The 22,930-nt window shown below is 45.0% G+C and overlaps 1 protein-coding gene across 12 annotated transcripts in view; it reads right to left on the bottom strand.

Annotated features, from left to right (window-relative positions):
* The window catches only part of C2AH2orf42 (chromosome 2A C2orf42 homolog), a 41,521-nt gene extending 19,585 nt beyond the window's left edge, over positions 1–21,936 (bottom strand). Inside the window, exons 1-7 of one of the 12 annotated variants that reach the window (XM_063788843.1) lie at positions 21,019–21,566; positions 17,056–17,111; positions 13,523–13,791; positions 12,016–12,850; positions 10,396–10,506; positions 6,516–6,620; positions 388–492 (exon numbers count right to left, since the gene is read on the bottom strand). In XM_063788843.1, coding sequence (XP_063644913.1) covers positions 388–492; positions 6,516–6,620; positions 10,396–10,506; positions 12,016–12,838 — 1,144 coding nt within the window. In that variant the 5' untranslated portion in view covers positions 12,839–12,850; positions 13,523–13,791; positions 17,056–17,111; positions 21,019–21,566. 12 annotated transcript variants of the gene reach the window in all.
* Between the last annotated feature and the right edge of the window lie 994 nt (positions 21,937–22,930).

Genomic DNA, 22,930 nt, shown 5'->3' with positions numbered 1-22,930 from the left:
TCTCTAATCTTTTTTCCCCCTTGCTTTGAGAGTTAGAATAGTCTCATAAAGCTTCGGTATCTCCCTCACCAAACACACACACACACACACACACACACACACACACACACACACGTGCACATGAACTTATGCAAGCAATCAGACTACCTGCCTTTACTTATTATTTGCTATGTTTTTTCTCTTCTGTCTCTAAATTATAATAATTTTGCTGTGCCTGAATTTTAACTATGTGATTGTTTTTTCTTTCAATTAGATTTCTACTTTCTTGTGGCCCAGTGCTCTCTGGACTGAAGTCCAATTACTTTTCCTATCAGAGGAGAATTACAGCACAATTACCTTAATTTCTCCTACTTTCAGCAAGAGCCCAGTTAGATGAACAATACTTACCATCAAACTGATAGTGCATGGTTTGATGGATGCGTTCTGTGACACTGGCCAGCCAGTCTTGGAAGGATAAAGTCACTTGTGCCTCATCTAACAGCTGACCACAGGCTAGGGAAAAAAAAACCACACATACACACTTCTTTAGTAACTTTTCTTACAAAATAAATAGCTAATTGAAGTTTGAAAAAGTTAACAAGTTTTTTTATTTTTATTTTATTTTTTTGAGACAGAGGTTCACCCTTGTTGCCCAGGCTGGAGTGCAGTGCACAATCTCAGCTCACTGCAATCTCTGCCTCCTGCGTTCAAGCGATTCTCCTGCCTCAGCCTCCTGAGTAGCTGGGATTACAGGCACCCGCCACCACACCCGGCTAATTGTTGTATTTTTAGTAGAGATGGGGTTTCATCACGTTGGCCAGGCTGGTCTCCAACTCCTGACCTCAGGTGATCCACCTGCCTCGGCCTCCCAAAGTGTAGGGATTACAGGCGTGAGCCACCGCGCCCAGCCTGTTTTTTATTTATTGACAAGGCTTTGTCATGTTGCCCAGCTGGCTTCGAACTCCTAGGCTCAAGCAATCCACCTGCCTCAGCCTTCTGAAGTCCTGGGAGAAGTGTTAATGAGTCTGTCCAGAAAAAAAAAAAAAAAAAAAAAACAAACTTGAAGCTGAACTTCAAAGAAAGCAAATAAACTAAGTGAAATAAGATATTCTGGGATTTTTTTTTTTTTTCAGAGTCTCACTCTGTCGCCCTGGCTGGGGTGAAGTGGCATGATCTCAGCTCACTGCAACCTCCACCTCCCAGGTTTAAGCAATTCTCATGCCTCAGCCTCCTGAGTAGCTGGGACTACAGATGCGTCACCATGCCCAGCCAATTTTGTTTTCTTTTTAATAGAGACAGGGTTTTTGCCGTGTTTCCCAGGCTGGTCTCAAACTCCTGGCCTCAAATGATCTGCACGCCTTGGCCTCCCAAAGTGCTGGATTACAGGCGTGAGCCACCTGAGGTCAGGAATTCAAGACCAGCCTGGCCAACATGGTGAAACCCCCGTCTCTACTAAAAATACAAAAATTAGCTGGGCGTGGTGGCATGCACCTTAATCACAGCTACTCTGGAGGTTGAGGTGGGAGAATTGCTTGAACCCGGGAGGCAGAGGTTGCAGTGAACTGAGATCGTGCCACAGCACTCCAGCCTGGGCAAGAGTGAGACTCTTAAAAAAAAAAAGAAAAAGAAAATACGAAATGAGAAGCAACACTAAACTGCATATAAAAGAATGGTCCTATATCATGACTGTTTTAGGCTGGGCTTGGTGGCTCACGCCTGTAATCCCAGCACTTTGGGAGGCCGAGGCGGGCAGATCATGAGGTCAGGAGATCGAGACCATCCTGGCTAATACAGTGAAACCCCGTCTCTACTAAAAATACAAAAAATTAGCCAGGCGAGGTGGCAGGCACCTGTAGTCCCAGCAGGCACCTGTAGTCCCAGCTACTTGGGAGGCTGAGGCAGGAGAATGGCATGAACCCGGGAGGCGGAGCTTGCAGTGAGCCGAGATTGTGCCACTGCACTCCAGCCTGGGTGACAGAGCGAGACTCCATCTCAAAAAAAAAAAATTAACCAGGCGTGGTGGTGCATGACTGTGGTCCCAACTACTCAGGAGGCTAAGGTGAGAGGATTGTTTGAGCCCAGGAGGCAGAGGCTGCAGTGAGCCGAGATCACGCCTCTGCACTCCAGGCTGGGTGTAGAGTGAGACCCCATCTCAAGTAAAAATAAATAAGTAAATAAATAAAAATAATGGCTGTTTTAGAGGTTTATAAATTAGTTTTATTCCTGATGAACATGTATCCATATGCCCCAGACCCTCTCAATAATGAACATATTCTTTCATGCCAAGGTTGACCACAAATAGATGACTGAGTGATGCACGCACTGTGGGTTGCAATGATAATACCTTTAGACTTAAAACCTAAAACCTTGTATTCAGAAATGTAAAATGAATGAATTCACTTTTTTTTGAGACCGAGTCTTGCTCTGTTGCCCAGGCTAGAGTGCAGTGGCATGATCTCAGCTCACTGCAACCCCTGCCTCCCGGGTTCAAGCGATTCTCCTGCTTCAGCCTCCTGAGTAGCTGGGATTTACAGGCACCTGCTACTGTGCCTGGCTAATTTTTGTATTTTTAGTATAGATGGGGTTTTGACATCTTGGTCAGGCTGGTCTTGAACTCCTCACCTCGTGATCCAACCACCTCGGCCTCCCAAAGTGCTGGCATTACAGGCATGAGCCACTGCACCCGGCCGAATTCTCTCTTAAATATAAGTGAAAGAGTGAAATCTTGCAGCGCTGGAGTAAATAACTGGAAAAAACAGTAACGAGTGATGGAATTTAATGGAGCCAGAGTTTAGAGGTAGGAGTCAAAAGGCTATGGGAGGCTGGGTGCAGTGGCTCACGCCTGTAATCCCAGCACTTTGGGAGGCCAAGGCAGGTGGATCACCTGAGGTCAGGAGTTCGAGACCAGCCTGGCCAACATGGTGAAACCCTGTCTCTACTAAAAATACAAAAAATTAGCCAGGCGTAGTGGTGTGCGCCTGTAATCTCAGCTACTCGGGAGGCTGAGGCAGGAGAATCGCTTGAGCCCAGGAGGCGGAGGTTGCAGTGAGCTGAGATCGTGCCACTGTACTCCAGCCTAGGCAACAGAGTGAGACTCTGTCTCAAAAAAAAAAAAAAAACGCTATGGGACCTAGGATCCCCACCCACTGAGTGACGAGGGTCCATATCTCAAGTTCCTCTCTTCTAAGATGAAGATATGCATCTGGATGATCTCCAAATTCAAGAGCCTTCCACAGATCTATCATTCTATTTCTTTTCTTAAAATATCTTTATTCCGGGCACGGTGGCTCATGCCTGTAATCCTAGCACTTTGGGAGGCCGAGGCGGGTGGATCTCTTGAGCCCAGGAGTTTGAGACCAGATTGGGCAACATGACGAAACTCCGTCTCTACTAAAAATACAAATAAATAATCAAGTGTGGTGGCATGTGCCTGTAGTCCCAGCTACTTGGGAGGCTAAGGTGGGAGGATAACTTGAGCCCAGAAGGCTGCAGCGAGCTGTATCCCCACCACTGCGCTCCAGCCTGAGTGACAGAGCAAGACCTTGTGTCAAAGAAAAACACAACAAAAAAATACCGCCAACAACAAAATATCTTCACGTGTCTGAAGTACAGTATCACCTTTTGTAGAGATAATGCCTCAATGACTATTCATTTAAAACTAAGATTATCAGAGGTAAAGGCATACAGTGATAATTTAGATTGAAGCTACCTTCCTTTTTCTTTGCACCAAAGGAAGTGACAAAAAATTATTAAAAATCAGCCAAGCACAGTGGCTAATGGCTATAATCCCAGCACTTTGGGAGGCCAAGGCAGGCGGATCACTTGAGGCCAGGAGTTCGAGAGCAGCCTGGCCAACATAGCAAAACCCCATCTCTACCAAAAATACAAAAATTAGAAGGGTATAGTGGCAAATGCTTGTGATCCCAGCTACTTGGGAGGCTGAGGCACGAGATGAACCTGGGAGGCGAAGGTTGCAGTGAGCTGAGATCACGCCATTGCACTCCAGCCTGGGTCACAAAGCAAGACTCTGTCTTGAAAAAATATATGTATATAGATAATAAAAAAACCTATTTGATGCTGTTGATCTGCTTACTTTGTGACTTTCCTTAAACACTTATGCCTAGAATGCCTAAGTGCGTAAGTTCTTTTTTTTTTTTTTTTTTTTTTTGAGACGGAGTCTCACTCTGTTGCCCAGGCTGGAGTCTAGTAGCATGATCTCGGCTCACTGCAACCTTCGCCTTCCAGGTTTAAGCGATTCTCCTGCCTCAGCCTCCCAAGTAGCTGGGATTACAGGCACATGCCACCACACTTGGCTACGTTTTTTATACTTTTTAGTAGAGACAGGGTTTTACTATGTTGGCCAGGCTGGTCTCAAACTCCTGACCTCAAGTGATCCGCCTGCCTCAGCTTCCCAAAGTGCTGGGATCACAGGCGTGAGCCACCGTGCTTGGTCATAAGTTCTTAATGAATTACTTAATTAGTATTGTTTTATATTATTCTTTTTTTCCTTTATTTTAGACAAGATTTCATCCTGTTACCCGTGCAGTGGTGCAATCATGACTCACTGCAGCCTCGACATCCCAGGGTCAAGCAATCTTCTCACCTCAGCCTCCTAAGTAGCTGAGTCTACAGGCATGTGACACAACACCCAGCTAATTTTTTTTTTGTTTTTTGTGTTTTTTTTGGTAGAGATGGAGTCTCACTACTCCTACCTCGGCCTCCCAAAGTGCTGGGATTATAGGCGTGAGCCACCACACCCAATCACATAAAACGCCTTTTTCCTTCAACTTTGAATCTCTATACCAATTGCACATGAGTAATAAGCAATAAGATGAACACATCCTGCAAGACACCTGCTGCTAAACATGTCAGAATTTTTTTGTTTAAAGACATAATTTAGGCCAGTCGTGGTGGCTCACACCTGTAATCTCAGTACTTTGTGAGGCTGAGGTGAGCAGATCACTTGGGGTCAGGAGTTTGAGACCAGCCTGGACAACATGGTGAAACCCCATCTCTACTAAAAATACAAAAATTAGCCGGGCATGGTGGCGTGCACCTGTAATTCCAGCTACTTGGGAGGCTAAAACAGGAGAATCGCTTGAACCCAGAGGCGGAGGTTGCAATGACCGAGATCATGTCATTGTACTCCAGCCTGGGCAACAGAGTGAGACTCCATCTCCAAAAAATAAATAAATAAATAAAAATAAATACAATAAATTACTTTTTAAGATAATTGTACACGCAGTTGTAAGAAATATAAGGCTTCTATACCCTTCATCCGGATTCACCCAAGAGTAACATTTTGTAAAACTATAGTACATCACAGTCAGGAAAATGACATGGTTACAATCTAGTGACCTTATTCACATCTCACCAGCTTTATGTACTTGTGTGTGGTATGCATGCATATAGTTCCATGCAATTTTAGGGCACGTGTAGACTTGTGTGACCAACACCACAGTCAAGACATAGAACAGTCCATCACAAAGACTCCCTGTGCTACTCTTTTATTGCTGCTGTTACAACCCTCCCAACCCCCTCTTTCTTTTTTTTTTGAGACTAAGTCTTGCTCTTATTGCCCAGGATGGAGGACAATGGTGCGATCTTGGCTCACTGCAACCTCTGCCTCCCGGGTTCAAGTGATTCTCCTGCCTCAGCCTCTTGAGTAGCTGGGATTACAGACGTCTGCCACCACATCTGGCTAATTTTTTCTATTTTTAGTAGAGACAGGGTTTCACCATGTTGGCCAGACTGGTCTCAAACTCCTGACCTCAGGTGATCTGCCTGTCTCAGTCTCCCAAAGTGCTGGGATTACAGGCGTGAGCACCGTGCCCAGACCCAACCCCCTCTTTAAATCCTGGCAACTACTAATCTGTTCTCTATCTTTATGGTTTTAGACATAATTTAGTTTTTTTAAAAAATTATTTAAATTAAAAAAGATTATTTCATCACCCAGGTATTTTTAAAATTTAATTACACATATGTTTTGTTTGTTTGTTTGTTTAGGTAGAGACAGGGTTTTGCCACGTTGGCCAGGCTGGCCTCGAACTGCTGGCCTCAAGTAATCCACCTGGCTTGGCCTCCCAAAGTGCTGGGATTACAGGCATGTGCCATCACACCCAGCCTCATCACCCAGGTTATTAAGCCTAGTATCCATTAGTTTTTTTCCTGATCCTCTCACCCCCTTCCACCTTTCCTTCCTCCTCCCACGTTTCACCCTCCAATAAGCCCCAGTGTGTGTTGCTCCCCTCTATGTGTCCATGTGTTCTCATCATTTAGCTCCCACTTATAAGTTAGAACATGCTGTATTTGGTTTTCTGTTCCTGCATTAGTTTGCTAAGGATAATGGGCTTCAGCATAATTTAGCTTTGAGCATGATTTGAAACTGGTGGGACAGGAGGGACCTGAGCCTCAGTGCTTCTGTTAAGTATTTATGCTGGGACTCTTTGGGTGACAATGCGCATGATTATACTGCTTCTGGCTTCTTTAGGATGACTTTCCACCACTGTAGCCTATTCTAGGGAAGGGAAACTTACCCTGCCTTTTTAACGAGGAAGCAACCACAGGCTTTTTCAGGCCACTTTTCCTTAGATTACTGCTCACTGCATCTTGAGGCAGTAGTGAACTGTTCATCTGTGCACCTAAACCACAAATCATTACAGGTTTAACAATGTATTTGCTAAATATAAATTGATTTGATGTTAATTTTTAGAGTCTAAAACATATAAACAGTCTTTGCTAATTTCTAGGTTAGCTTCACAGTTTCTAGGAGTTAGCATTAGTCTTTACACATAAAATTTTAACTTTCTTATGCTCTTTATAGGAAATTGGGTGAATAAACAGAAATGAAAGGAAGAAAAAAATTCACTTATTGCTCCCACCTGTCAGACAATTATGATGACTTTTCTAGTGAACTGTCTTCCATTTTCTTCTCTGTGAATATGTTGCTGGTTTTGTGATTTTTAAGTAGTTGTGATTTTACCAGAGTTGCCAAATTTAGCAAAAAGAAAATGTTCTTTTAAATTTCAGATAAACAACAAATAATGTCTTAGTATCAAAGTATGTCACAAATATTGCATGGAAATACTTATACTAAAAATTATTCGTTCTGTAATCCCAGCACTTTGGGAGGCCCAGGTGGGCTGATCATGAAGTCAGGAGATTGAGACCATCCTGGCTAACATGGTGAAATACTATACTAATTTAGTAGAGAAATACCATCTCTACTAAAAATATAAAAAATTAGCCGGGTGTGGTGGCAGGTGACTGTAGTCCCAGCTACTCAGGAGGCTGAGGCAGGAGAATCGCCTGAACCCAGGAGGCGGAGCTTGCAGTGAGCCGAGACTGCGCCACTGCACTCCAGCCTGGGCGACAGAGCGAGACTGTCTCAAAAAAAAAAAAAAAAAAAAATTTGTTAACTGAAATTCAAGTTTAACTGAGTATTCTATACTTTATCTGGCTACCCAAGTGATCTGAGCATTTTCCCAAATTCTTTATTATCACTTATTTTTTATTTTTATTTTTTAGAGATGAGGTCTTGCTATGTTGCCCAGGCTGGAATGCAGTGGCTATTCACAGGTCCAATCACAGTGTGCTAGAGCCTTGAGCTCCCGGGCTCAAGGGATCCTCCTGCCTCAGCTTCCTGAGTAGCTGGGACTACAGGCATGCACCACTGCACCCAGACTATAATCATTTTTATGCCTGCCTGATATTCTATGGTAAAGTGGCTTTACCATGGTTCATTTAACTATCCCCAGTGGTTAACCCTTAGTTGTTTCTAATTTTTTAATATTCTAAATAATCATAAAATCAACATCTCCAGACAAAATGTTTTTCCTATACCAATAATTATTTCCTTAGAAAAGATTATTCAGAAGTGGGGCCGGGCATGGTGGCTCACACCTGTAATCCCACCACTTTGGGAGGCCGAGACGGGTGGATCACCTGAAGTCAGGAGTTTGAGACCAGTCTGGCCAACATGGTGAAACCTCATCTCTACTAAAAATACAAAAATTAGCTGGGTGTGGTGGCGAGCACCTGTAATCCCAGCTACTTAGGAGACTGAGGCAGGAGAATCACTTGAACCCGGGAGATGGAGGCTGCAGTGAGCTGAGATCACGCCATCACACTCCAGCCTGGGAAACAAGAGCCGAACTCCACCTCAAAAAAGAAAAAAAAAAAATAGCCAAGCGTGGTGGCAGGAGCCTGTAATCCCAGCTACTCGGGAGGCTAAGGCAGCAGAATTGCTTGAACCCAGGAGGTGGAGGTTGCAGTGAGCCAAGATCACGCCACTGCACAATCCAGAGCAAGACTCCATTTCCAAAAAAAGGGGAAAGACTAATAAGTAAACATTTAACAACAATTTCTGCTCTATATTCCTGCCAGAATTGCCTCTCTAAAATGCACAAATGACCATGTCACTTTGTTTCTCCATCTTTCTTCAACTTCCCAGCACCAAAACTCTTGTGCATGACCACCTGATCCATCCCTAGCAATATTTCCTATAGGTAGGACCATTTTAAGGATCTTAACAGATACTACAAGCTATATACCAATGATTATAGCAATGTATACTACACTAGCCATGCCAGAGAGCCTGGATTTTACCTTTGCCTGTGGTCTCATAATTTTAAAAAACTTTGCCAGCTGGGCATGGTGGCTTACACCTGTAATTCCAACAATTTGGGAGGCTGAGACAGGAGGATCACTTGAGGTCAGGAGTTTGAGACCAGCCTGGTCAACACAGTGAAACTCTGTCTCTACAAAAAACAAACCAAAAAATTAGCCAGGCATGGTGGCTTGTGCCTGTAGTCCCAGCTACTTGGGAGCCTGAGGCAGGAGGATCTCTTGAGCCTAGGAGGTCCAGGCTGCAGTGAGCCATGATTGTGCCCCTGCACTCCAGCTTGGGCAACAGAGTGAGAACTCATCTCTTAAAAAACAAACAAACAAACAAAAAAACACACAAACTTTGCTAATTTGGTAGCAAAAGGTATCCTGTTTGAATTTTGCATTTCTAAAATGTTTGCATTTCTCTGTCTACTAGTAAGTTTGGAGTTTGGTCCATGGGTGTGGACCAAGTAATATTTTCATTTTGTTTAGACTCTAGGTCTCTTGATGCTTACCTACTAGGATACTTCACCATTTTCATATTGATTTATCAGAGTCCTTAACTGACACTAGTATTAAGCATTTGAATTTAAAAATGTGGCCTGGCCAGGCATAGTGGCTCACACCTGTAATCCCAGCACTTTGGGAGGCCGAGGCGGGTGGATCACCTGAGGTCAGGAGTTCAAGACCAGCCTGGCCAACATGGCGAAACCCCGTCTCTACTAAAAATACAAAAATTAGCCAGGCATGGTGGTGGGTGCCTGTAATCCCAGCTACTCAAGAGGCTGAGGCAGAAGAATTGCTTGAACTTGGGCAGTGGAGGTTGCAGTGAGCCAAGATCGCATCAGTGTACTCCAGCCTGGGCAACAGAGCAAGACTCCATCTCTAAATAAATAAATAAATAAATAAGGCTGGGTGCAGCGGCTCACGCCTTACTTATTACATGCTCAGGCCTGTAATCCCAGCACTATGGGAAGCCAAAGCGGGTGGATCACCTGAGGTCAGGAGTTCAAGACCAGCCTGACCAATATGGTGAAACCCCATCTCTACTAAAAATATAAAAATTAACTGGGCGTGCACCCTTAGTCCCAGCTACTCAGGAGGCTGATATGAGAATTGCTTGAACCCGGGAAGCAGAGGTTGCAGTGAGCTGAGATCGCACCACTGCACCTCAGCCTGGGCGACAGAGCAAGACTCCATCTCAAAAAAAAAAAAAAGAAAAAAATGTGTGTGTGGGTGTGTGTATGTGTGTGTTTCTCCATATACTGAAAATGAAGACAATAACCTATATTTCTAAATTAGTGTGGGGAATATAACCATTGTCACAAAATTTTTTTAAACACTCTATGGATGAAAACTTCATAATACTATCCTAAGGCAGATTAAGGTATAAGATTAATCTGTTTAAGGGAGGTACAAACATATACAGTAAAAGTAGAATTTGGTTGGATCTTATTTTTGGCTAAGGGATCAAACTTTTAGCTTAACTTGAAAAAGAATCATCAATGGAGAGTAAAACTTTTCTCAGGAAAAAAACCCATAAGAACAAAAACATAATATTTCTTGGCCAGGTGTGATAGCTCACACCTATAATTCCAGCACTCTGGGAGGCCAAGATGGGAGAATCACTTAAGGCCTGGAGTTCGAGGCCAGCCTGGGCAAGATGGTAAGACCCCTGTCTCTTTATTTTAATAAAAATAAAATAAAATATATATTTTCTTATAATTGCTGAGGTTCAGTCAAAGACATAAAACGCAGTAAAACAATCTCTAAAGACAATACCACCAAACCAACCAACCAGACTCTTACCAGATACTTCATCCTTTCTCCTCTTCTTTGACTTAGAGGCAGTAGACTCACAAGCAGATACTGTTGATTCTGAATGGCAACCTAACTGGGGTACAATAATCTCTTTAAGACCTAAAAGAAAGAAGATTTCTGAATTATTAATCCTATCCAAGGGTAAGTATGAGTATAGGCCTCTATGTAGCGAAAAGTTAATTTCTTTTTAAAAATCCCCCAAACGAATTATCCCAGTCTGGGCAACATAGGCAGACCCCATCTCTACAAAAAATTAAAAATTACCACGCCTGTGGTCCCAGCTACTCGAGAGGCTGAAGTGGGAGGATCACTTTAGCCCAGGAGGGTCAAGGCTGTAATGAGCCGTGATTATGTCACTGCATGCCAGCCTAGGTGACAGAGGCAGATGCTGTCTCAAAAAACAAACCAAAACCAAAAACAAAAACAAAAATTATGGAGTGATTGCTTGTTTTAAAATAAGTTCCTTGGGCCGGGTGCGGTGGCTCACATCTGTAATCCCAGCACTCTGGGAGGCCGAGGCGGGTGGATCACCTGAGGTCAGGAGTTTGAGACCAGCCTGGCCAACATGGTGAAACCCCATCTCTACTAAAAATACAGAAATTAGCCAGGCATGGTGGCACACGCCTGTAGTCCCAGCTACTCAGGAGGCTGAGGCAGGAGAAGCGCTTGAACCCAGGAGGTGGAGATTGCAGTGAGCTGAGATTGCGCCATTGCATTCCAGCCTGGGTGACAGAGTGAGACTCCATCTCAATAAATATATAAATAAATAAATAAATAAGTTCCTTTAGACTGGGCGCAGTGGCTCATGCCTGTAATCCCAGCACTTTGGGAGGCTGAGGCAGGCAGATCACCTGAGGCCAGGAGTTTGAGACCAGCCTGGCCAACATGGAGAAACCCTGTCTCTACTAAAAATACAAAAATTGGTCAGGCATGGTGGCAGGCGCCTGTAATCCCAGCTACTTGGGAGACTGAGGCATGAGGATTCCTTGAACCCAGGAGGCAGGGGTTGCGGTGAGCCAAGGTTGTGCTACTGCACTCCAGCGTGGGTGATGGAGCGAGATTCTGTCTCAAAAACAAAAAAAAAAATCAAGAGATTCTGTCTCTTGATCATTAATTTCAACCAACCAACCAACCTTTATGCAAGTGTGCTGACTGGGACTGAAAGAAGGAATGCAACCAGGTGTGGCGGCTCACATCTGTAATCCCAGCACTTTGGGAGGTTGAGGCAGGAGGACTGCTTCAGCCCAGGAGTTCAAGACCAGCCTCGGCAACAAAGTAAGACCCCTATCTGCAAAAAATTAAAAAAATTAGCCAGGCATGGTGGCACGTGCCTGTGGTCCTAGCTATCTGCGGGGACTGAGGTGGGAGGATCTCGAGCCTGGGAGGTCAAGGCTGCTGTGAGCTGTGATCAGGCCACTGCACTCTAGCCTGGGCAACGAAGTGAGACCTTGTCTCAAAAAAAAAAAAAAAAAAGAAGGAACACTTTTCATTTGAATTATCTAGCAACTGTTTCTGAAGGTTGCTAAGACAATCTCCAAATGCATCAGTTGAACTCTTTTCATTGCAGTTTTAAAAAAACGTAATAACCACATCAACCATACCACCTACCGCTGGAATCAAAATTTAGGAAGTCTGAGAATTCCTGAGCCAGTGTCTCGTCACTGGCAAAGGCACAGATGCAAGCAAAGAAATGAATGCATCTCTGGGCTGTCTCATCCTTGGAGGCATTTGACTTGTGCGATTTCAGAGTCTGACAGGAGCAGAAGAAGCGGCGCTCAGGCAAGCTTTTGCCACTGACTTTCTGCACAAAAGATGTATGCAAATACCCCAAACTGTGCTTCTGGCTTGCCTTGCATTTCACCACCAAGATGTTTTTAGTAATTCTCTGCACCAGAGGACCTGTGGGTTCCGTGGCCAACTGCCAGATGGTCTGTTTGGTTTCCGGGGAGGCCTGCATTGCATTCAGGACCGAGCTCTTCAGGGTCAGAGGGGTGGCCTCTGCCTGGCAGTTCACCGCCAGCTTGATGTGCTGGCACTGGTTTTCCACAACGCCTTGAGTGGCAGCTTTCAGGCATGAGGGGACATAACACCGTCCAGAGCTCAGCTGAGTGATGATCGTCCCATCCACTGTCTGGATTGTCGTCTCTGAAACCCCGAGCTCCACAAAGCATCGGTAATCAGGGCCCCGGTCTCTTTGCCGCACTGAGTAGACCTGAAGATCAGAGCCTGTAATGATTTTGACAGCTTCAACACTAGGCTGCTTGCGTGCACCGTAGCGGAATATGGTTCCACATGTCTTGTTCTTACAGCTCAGTCCCCGGGTTCCATTGTATGTGCCACATCGGGGACACTTTCTGATTCCCCTCAATGTGGCCTTCCCCAAATCAGATAAGAAAGCTGGGACTTTAGTCCTCAGAGAATTTGGTTCCATTTTTCAGAGGCCCTACAAAAGACAAATACATCCAACAGTATGAGTATACCTTCACACACAAAAAGTTAAAATCACTTATGATATTTAGTACAGAAGGAAAAATATAAAAAAGCTATCTACTATTTTTTTTTTTTAGACGGAGTCTCGCTCTGTCGCCCAGGCTGGAGTGCAGCGGCGCGATCTCGGCTCACTGCAACCTCCACCTCCTGGGTTCAAGAGATTCTCCTGCCTCAGCCTCCCGAATAGCTGGGACTATAGGCACCCACCACCACGCCCAGCTAATTTTTGTATTTTTAGTAGAGACGGGGTTTGACCATGTTGGCCAGGCTGGCCTCGAACTCCTGACCTTGTGATCCGCCTGCCTCGGCTTCCCAAAGTGCTGGGATTACAGGTGTGAGCCACGGCGCCTGGCTGTTATCCACTATTTTTAAACTGTACCACAAAACAACATAAATTTAAACCTACAAACAAAATGAAAGTGGAGGAAACTGCCTTTCATACCTATTTTTTTAATCCTAATAATCAAAGCATTTCTCCAGATTTAACTCTGTTCTATATAACAACGGAAGTTAGTTAACCTAATCTTTACATGCCCAGATGTCTAACTTCAGCAAGAATTAGAGAACATGAAAGATGAGTTTTTTTCCCTTCCATCATTCCCCACAAAACCTAGCCCAATCCTACCTGTACCAGCTGCCAAGGCATCTGGAAAACAGTGTAACCTGAATTCATAAGACTTAAAAGGTGTTTCATTAGTTTCTAATGATCAGGTGAAAACACGATCATTTGCAGACTAATGGTAACTGCTTAACCCAAAGTCTTCTGAAGTTTGAGCTGTATGGTGTAACAATGCAGACATTCTGCCTCCTCCTTCTCCACCAGCCAATGTCAAAGCTTCTGCCCAATGTTCCGCAAATAAGATTCCCACTTCCCTAAGTGGAGATCTTGATAGTCTGCAAGTAAAACAAGAAAAAATATTAAAGTTATACAAAGACAGGATGATTCTTTCGTTAGAAATCAAACAGAATAGGAATCAAAGTCTTTCACAATTACTTGAGAAATATTTGACAGAGATGATTATGGAAATGGTTAAGTGTTTTGTACTTCCAACTGTAAGGAAGGTAAAAAGGTGCTAATGTCATTACAAAGGGGGTTGTCAAGAACACTTTAGAGGTCTGGCATGGTGGCTCACTCCTGTAATCCCAGAGATTTAGGAGGCTGAGGTGGAGGATCACTTGAGCCCAGGAGTTCAAGACCAGCCTAGACAATATAGTGAGACCTCATTTCTATAAAAAAATTTAAAAATTAGCTGGGCATGGTGGTGTGCACCTGTAGTCCCAGCTACGTTGGAGGCAGAGGTGGGAGGATCACCTGAGTCCAGGAGAGCAAGGCTGCAAATTGTGCCATTATACCCCAGCCTTGGCGACAGAGCAGGACCCCATCTCTTTTTTTTTTTCTTTTTTGAGATGGAGTCTCACTCTGCTTACCCAGGCTGGAGTGCAGTGGTGCAATCTCGGCTCACTGCAACCTCCACCTCCCAGATTCAAGCGATTCTCCTGCCTCAGCCTCCCCAGTAGCTGGGACTACAGGCACATACCACCACGCCCGGCTAATTTTTTATATTTTTAGTAGAGATGGGGTTTCACTGTGTTTCAATCTCCTGACCTCGTGATCTGCCCACCTCAGACTCCCAAAGTGCTGGGATTACAGGCGTGCGCCAATGTGCCCGACCGACCCCATCTCTTTAAAAAAAAAAAAAAAAAACACACACCTAGAGCTATGTTATATAATTGGTCAATAACTCATCCTTCCTAATAGTAATACATCACATTTTGAGTGCTTTATGCATTTTTCTGCTCTGTTACCCAGGCTGGAGTGCAGTGGTGTGATCACAGCTTACTGCAGACTCAACCTCCTGGGCTCAAGTGATCTTCCTGCCTCAGCCTCCCAAGTAGCTGAAACTATAGGTACATGCTGCCATGCCTGGCTAATTTTTAAAAAATTTTTTGGTAGAGACAGGGGTCTCACTTTGTTGCTCAGGCTGTCTCGAACTCCTGGCCTCAAGCGCTCCTCCTGCCTTGTCCTCTTAAAGTGCTGGGATTATAGGTGTGAGCCACAAAGCTTCATTTACTCAGTAAAAATTACAGTCGAGGACTAGTTCATAGCACCAATGAAAAGGTGGACATTTTAAAACTATTCTTATTTGTACTTTCCAATTTGTTAATCAGTGGACTATAGAAGATGTAGAGAGAAAAAAAAATTGTTTTGAGACAGTCTTGCTCTGTCACCCAGGATGGAGTGCAGTGACGTGATCTCGATTCACTGCAACCTCCGCCTCCCAGGCTCAAGCAATTCTCTGGCTAATTTTTGTATTTTTAGTAGAGATGTGGTTTCACCATGTTGGCCAGGCTGGTTTTGAACTCCTGACCTCCAGTGATCTGCCCGCCTTGGCCTCCCAAAGTGCTGGGATTACAGGCATGAACCACTGTGCCTGGCCCTATTTTTTTTTTTTTTTTTTGAGACAGAGTCTCATTCTGTTGTCAGAGATGGAGTGCAGATCATGGCTCACTGTAGCCTTGACCTCCCAAGGTCAAGCAATCCTCCTGCCTCAGACTCTCAAATAGCTGAGACCACAGGTACGTGCCACTACACTCAGCTAATTATAAATTTTTTATAGAGATGGGGGTCTCACTATGTTGCCCAGGCTGGCTTTGAACTCCTGGGCTCAAGCAATCCTCCTGCCTCGGCCTCCCAAAGTTCTGGGATTACAGGTGTGAGCCACCATGCCCAGTGGTCTCTATTCTTCTTAAAAAATGTTTTAGGCCGGGCACAGTGGCTCATGCCTGTAATCCCAGCACTTTGGGAGGCCGAGGTGGGTGGATCACAAGGTTAGGAGATCAAGACCATCCTGGCTAACACAGTGAAACCCTGTCTCTACTAAAAATACAAAAAATTAGCCGGGCATGGTGGCGGGCACCTGTAGTCCCAGCTACTTGGGAGGCTGAGGCAGGAGAATGGTGTGAACCCGGGAGACAGAGCTTGCAGTGAACCGAGATCATGCCACTGCACTCCAGCCTGGGCGACAGAGTGACACTCCCTCTCAAAAAAAATAAAAATAAAAAAATGTTTTAGGCTGGGCACAGTGGCTCGTGCCTGTAATCCCACCACTTTGGGAGGCCGAGGCGGGTGGAACACCTGAGGGCAGGAGTTCAAGACTAGCCTGGCCAACATGGTAAAACCCTGTCTCTACTAATAATACAAAAAAAAAAAATTATCTGGGCGTGGTGGTGCACGTCTGTAATCCCAGCTACTCCGGAGGCTGAGGCAGGGGAATCGCTTGAACCTGGGAGGCAGAGGTTGCAGTGAGCTGAGATCATGCCATTGCACTCCAGCGTGGGTGACAAGAGTGAAATTCCGTGTCAAAAAAAAAGTTTTAAAAAGACTAGGCACAGTGGCTCACACCTGTAATTGCCAGCACTTTGGGAGGCTGAGGCGGGAGGGTCACTTGAGGCCAGGAGTTCGAGACCAGCCTAGCCAACATGATGAAAACCTGTGTCTACTAAAAATACAAAAATTAGGCAGGCATAATGGCACATGTCTATAACCCCAGCTACTCAGGAGGCTGAGGCATGAGAATTGCTTGAACACAGGAGGCAGAGAGGTTGCAGTGAGCCAAGATCGCACCACTGCACTTCAGCCTGGGAAACAGAGTGAGACTTTGTCACACACACAAAAAAATACATATATATATATATATACACACACACACACACACACGCACATATATATATACACACACACACATATATATATATATTTTAAGGAAAACAAGTGCTTTGTGAAATAAGATGCATAGCAGGGTTTCTCCACCTTGGCACTGCTGACATTTAGGGCTGGATAATTCTTTGTTGTGGGGGCTATCCTATGCATTGCAGAATGTTTAACAGTATCCCTGGTTTCTACCCACTAGATCCCGGTAGCAGGCCCCATCCCTAATTGTTAAAAAAAAAAAAAAAAAGTCTCCAGATAATGCCAAATGTCCTCTGGAGGCAAAACTGCCCCAGTTAAAAGCCACTGATGTAGAGTCATTAGCCTGTTCACACAGCATTCCTTCCTAGCTCAATGAACTTCTTTAGTAGGTATTCTCATTCAGTCCCACATGGATTCTTAGAATATTGTTCCAAAGTCAAAACATGAAGGATCAGTTTGCTTTTTACCATGAATGATCTCTGTGACCAAGTCCTTTAACTTCTGAGCTTCAGGATTTTTTCATCTGCAAAATTACGATATGACATATATATATGTATATGTATATATATACACACACACATATATACAATTTATATATATGAAAGAGCTTAGAAAAAATTAATTAAAAAATTATGTTGCTAATGATGATTTAACATATCATCAAAGTGGAAAAAAACCTTTCTGTCATATCATTAAAAAGTCAGGTAACAACATGTGCTGGAGAGGATGTGGAGAAATAGGAAAACTTTTACACTGTTGGTGGGACTGTAAACTAGCTCGACCATTGTGGAAGTCAGCGTGGCGATTCCTCAGGGATCTAGAACTAGAAATACCACTTGACCCAGCCATCCCATTACTGGGTATATACCCAAAGGACTATAAATCATGCTACTATAAAGACACATGCACACATATGTTTACTGCGGCACTATTCACAATAGCAAAGACTTGGAACCAACCCAAATGTCCAACAATGATAGACTGGATTAAGAAAATGTGGCACATATACACCATGGAATACTATGCAGCCATAAAAAATGATGAGTTCATGTCCTTTGTAGGGACATGGATGAAATTGGAAATCATCATTCTCAGTAAACTATCGCAAGGACAAAAAACCAAACACTGCATGTTCTCACTCATAGATGGGAATTGAACAATGAGAACACATGGACACAGGAAGGGGAACATCACACTCTGGGGACTGTTGTGGGGTGGGGGGAGGGGGGAAGGATAGCAGTGGGAGATATACCTAATGCTAAATGACGAGTTAATGGGTGCAGCACACCAGCATGGCACACGTATACATATGTAACTAACCTGCACATTGTGCACATGTACCCTAAAACTTAAAGTATAATAATAATTTAAAAAAACAAAAAAAAAACCTTCTGTCATTAAGGGAGGAGGTGGTTTGCCAGCTGTTGGTGCTGTAGCTTTAGCATAGGAATAGCTGTAGCATCAACAATGGAGTTCCACTCTTTTATCTTTTCTTTTACTTTTGTTGTTGTTGTTGACACGGAGTTTCGCTCTTGTTGCCCAGGCTGGAGTGCAATGACGTGATCTCAGCTCACTGCAACCTCCGCCTCCCGGGTTCAAGCGATTCTCCTGCCTCAGCCTCCTGAGTAGCGGGGATTACAGGTACCTGCTACCACGCCCAGCTAACTTTTTTGTATTTTTAGTAGAGACAGGGTTTCACCATGTTGGCCAGGCTGGTCTCAAATTCCCGACCTCAAGTGATCTGCCTGCCTCGGCCTCTCAAGTGCCGGGATTACAGGCATGAGCCACTGTGCCCAGTCTTTTCTTTTACTTTTTGATTATGCCCTCCAGCGGGCGATTTGTATCTTTAACATTATAAATCCATATTTCTTTATTAAAAATGCTTTCAATTTTGGAATAATTTTAGAAAATTTATTTCAACACATTTATTACATTTTAGTTTTTTTTAAATTGAGACGGAGTCTCACTTTGTTACCCAGGCTGGAGTGCAGTGGCGTGATCTCAGCTCACTGCAACCTCCACCTCCCGGGTTCAAGCAATTCTCCTGCCTCAGCCTCCCGATTAACTGAGACTACAGGCACGTGCCACCATGCCCAGCTAATTTTTGTATTTTTAGTAGAGACGGGGTTTCACCATGTTGGCCAGGCTGGTCTCGAACTCCTGACCTCAGATGATCCACCCACCTCGGCCTCCCAAAGCTCTGGGATTACAGGCATAAGCCACCGTGCCCGACTACATTTTGGCTTTTATAGGAAAGCTAAAGACAGTACAGAGACTTCCTACCTACCTTTCACACAGATTCCCCAAATGTTAACATCTCACATAACTATGGGGCGGGCATTTGTCAAAAATAAGGTCTTAACATTGGTACAACACTATTAACTCTACTACAGGCTTTATTCAGATTTTACCAGTTGTCCACTAATGCCCCTTTTTATTTTATTTATTTTTTTGAGACGGAGTCTTGCTCTGTTGCCCAGGCTGGAGTGCAGTGGCGTGATCTTGGCTCACTGCAACCTCCGCCTCCCGGGTTCAAGCAATTCTCCTGCCTCAGCCTCCTGAGTAGCTGGGATTACAGGCATCCACCACCAAGCCCGGCTAATTTTTCTGTATTTTTAGTTGAGACAGGGTTTCTCCATGTTGGCCAGGCTGGTCTCGAACTCCTGACCTCAAGTGATCTGCCTGTCTCGGCCTCCCAAAGTGCTGGGATTACAGGCGTGAGCCGCTACGCCTGGCCTCAATCTCCCTTTTAAAAAAGAATAAACCTTTTAGACTAATTTTAGATTTTCAGAAAAGTGGCAGATAGAACACAGTTCCCAAACACCCCTCACCCAGTTTCCCAATGTTAACATCATATATTATTAACATGGGACATTTGTCAAAACCAAGGGACCAACATTGCCACATTATTATTAACTGAACTCTAGACTTTGCCCCTTTTTTCTGTTTCTGGATCCAATCCAAGATACCACATTGCATTTAGTCATCATGTCTCCTTAGTCCCCTCGAGTCCGTGAGTTTGTCTTTCTTTTTCCTAATCTTGACAGTTTTGAAGAGTCGATTATTTTACAAAATGTCCCTCAATTTGAGCTTGTTTGATATCTTCCTTGCATATTTGGAATCAGTATATTTAGATTTGATATTCTGACCCAGCAATTACACTACTAAGAATTTATTTTACAGACTGACTCCCACATGTGTGAAATGAGGGAAATTATAAGGCAACTCAATGAAGAATATTTGTAGCAGCAAAATATAAGAAACAACCTGATGTCCCTCAAGAAGATACTGGTGTAATTAATTATGGTATACCTATAAAATGGAATACTTCCCAGAAAATAAAATATTTTTACAGCTGTTTAAAAAAAGTGGCATGACCGGGCACGGTGGCTCACACCTGTAATCCCAGCACTTTGGGAGGCTGAGGCAGGCAGATCACCTGAGGTCGGGAGTTCCTGACCAGCCTGAACAACATGGAGAAACCCTATCTCTACTAAAAATACAAAATTAGCCGGGCGTGGTAGCATATGCCTGTAATCCCAGCTACTCCGGAGGCTGAGGCAGGAGGCTCGCTTGAACCCGGGAGCCAGAGGTTGCGGTGAGCCAAGATCGTGCCATTGCACTCCAGCCTGGGGAACAAGAGAGCAACTCCATCTCAAAAAAAAAAAAAAAAAAAAAAAAAGGGCCGGGCGCGGTGGCTCACGCCTGTAATCCCAGCACTTTGGGAGGCCGAGGCGGGCAGATCACAAGGTCAGGAGATCGAGACCATCCTGGCTAACACAGTGAAACCCTGTCTCTACTAAAAGTACAAAAAATTAGCTGGGGGAGGTGGCGGGCGCCTGTAGTCCCAGCTACTAGGGAGGCTGAGGCAGGAGAATGGCGTGAACCCTGGGGGGCAGAGCCTGCAGTGAGCCGAGATCGTGCCACTGCACTCCAGCCTGGGTGACAGCGAGACTCCGTCTCAAAAAAAAAAAAAAAAAAAAAAAGGCCTGAGTAGCCGGACGTGGTGGCTCACGCCTGTAATCCCAGCATTTTGGGAGGCTGAGGCGGGAGGATCACTGAGCTCAGGAGTTCAAGACCAGCCTGGGCAACATAGTGAGACCCTGTCTCTTAAAAAAAAAAAAGATACACTGTGGAGTGAAAAAAGTGCAGCACTTTGTAATATGCTATTCTTGGTTTTACTCTTTTAAAAGAAAAAAAAAAAAGACGAGAGATACACATATGTATCTATCTATACACACACACATACAATGTCTATTGCCTCAGAAGAAACGACATGGGATTTGGGAAACAGAAGTTAGGAGGGAGACTTACATCTCACTGTTTGGCAGTATTTGAATTTTAAAACATGTACTAGTATTACTTCCTAGAGACTCTATATCGAAAGCATATACAAACAACACAACTTGTAAAGAACGTGGATTTGAAACCTGAAAGATCTGCTGGGTAGTCTCTTCTCAGCAAGTTTACAAATCAGCCTCCTCGGCGGGAGAGTGTCAAGGGACTGGTGTTGGAAGCGTTAACCCGCGGTGGGTTTCCATCCAACCACTACCCAGACCTAAATGTTTGGTAGATTCTGTTTCGTACTTGTGAGGCACAGTTAGGGGAAAAGAACAAATGATCATCACGGATAAATAATAAAACTAGCTGAGTACACTGCGTGTTAAATCCTTTCTATGCATGTACTGCCCACACGATCCTGTGAGGTAGATACTATGTTACCCATCTTAGAGATGAGGAAACTGTTACTCAGATTTGACGGAAGCGTCACAGCCAGCAGGTAACTCACAAACGTGGGTTTGTAGTCGGCTGGATGGCTTGCCAAACCACAAGTGGGAGGCTGGGGCACATCAGCCCTCAACGGCCTCGGAACAGCGGAGGAAAGCCGCCGGGGCCCTGCAGTCAACGGAGCGGCCGCCCGACTCCGGGACGCTCACCTCCCGGCCGGCTTCCGGGATGGGTCTGCAGCGACACACACATATCCCCTGGGACCTGCTTCCCGGCATCCTCCCCGCGCGAGCGCTCACTTCCGGTCCCAAGTAGGCCCAGGCAGAAGCATCACCTCGCCGGCAGCCGCTCCTTGGACATGCTCTCCGCTGGGAACCCCAGCTCTACACCCTTGCCCCACCGCCGCCCCGGTCCTTGCTCAGCACGACCCCCTTACCTGCCCTGCGCACCCCCCGCGAGCCCCGGGGCCCTTAGCTGACGACCGCCCTCACCTCTTCTCTCTTCGCCTGCCGCGGCCTTTTACAAACGGGGCCAAACTGTTCGCTGTAACGACAATCGTTATTGGTCAGAGCCGCCCACGCGCGGCAAGTGGCCGCCCACCTGAGCTCGCGTTGTCTTATGGGAGTTTTAGTTCTCTCCTTCAGAGACCGCTGAGACACTGGGGAAATGCGGTGGTAGAACCTACGCCGACCTAGCGGCTGTAAAGCTCAGGCTCTGCCTTGGAGCTGGAGTGCTTCTGGCGGATCTTACTGCTGGCACAGCTCCAAGGCTCGTCTTGACTCCCTTCTGGCCTGAGAGAGTCCTATTTCTGAATAGACTTTTGCTGGTAATTGATGCAAAAATGACTTGAGTTGCTGGACGTGGTGGCTCACGCTTGTAATCCCAGCACTTTGGGAGGCTGAGGCGGAGGATCGCTTGAGGCTAGGAGTTCGAGACCAGCCTGAGCGACATAGCGAGACCCTGTCCTTACAAAAAATGAAAATTAAAAAAAAAATCGCCCGAGATTTTCTACATTATTAGCAGATGTCAGCTGCGAATTTGGAGTTTGTTTGGAGGTTCTTGCCCACCTGAGTATTCACCTCTATCACATGTATGTTTATGACAAGTTAACTTTTTCTCCCTTAAGTACACTTGGAACTACACTTGAACGTTTTCTCTTAAAATGAGATAAAAAAGAGCTTCCTGTATATCTTAGTTCTGGTCCTTGGAATCACGGAATAAATCTAAATGCTCATCGTTCATGATTGAAGATAGCTCCCGAGTGCAATGTGTTCATGGTGAGGCCTGTGTGTTGGAAAACCCTGGAATGAGGTTTTCTGCTCTCCTGACCCTAGTCTGGCTACTTACTAGTGGTAGCAGGTTAATTTACTGTTGGGAAACCTTAGTCAACTATTTATAAGAGAAGTGGAACGTTCCGGCCGGGCGTCGTGGCTCACGGCTGTAATCCCAGCACTTTGGGAGGCCAAGGCGGGCGGATCACAAGGTCAAGAAATCGAGACCATCCTGGCCAACATGGTGAAACCCCGTCTCTCTACTAATACAAAAAAAAAAAAAAAAAAGTTAGCTGGGCGTGGTAGCGCGTGCGGGTAGTCCCAGCTACTCGGGGCACTAAGG

This window comes from Pan troglodytes, chromosome 12 (genome assembly GCF_028858775.2).
Source record: "Pan troglodytes isolate AG18354 chromosome 12, NHGRI_mPanTro3-v2.0_pri, whole genome shotgun sequence".
Taxonomy (NCBI): Eukaryota; Metazoa; Chordata; class Mammalia; order Primates; family Hominidae; genus Pan; species Pan troglodytes.
The sequence above is the reverse complement of the archived record's forward strand: the minus strand, read 5'-3'. Positions and strand labels throughout refer to the sequence as shown.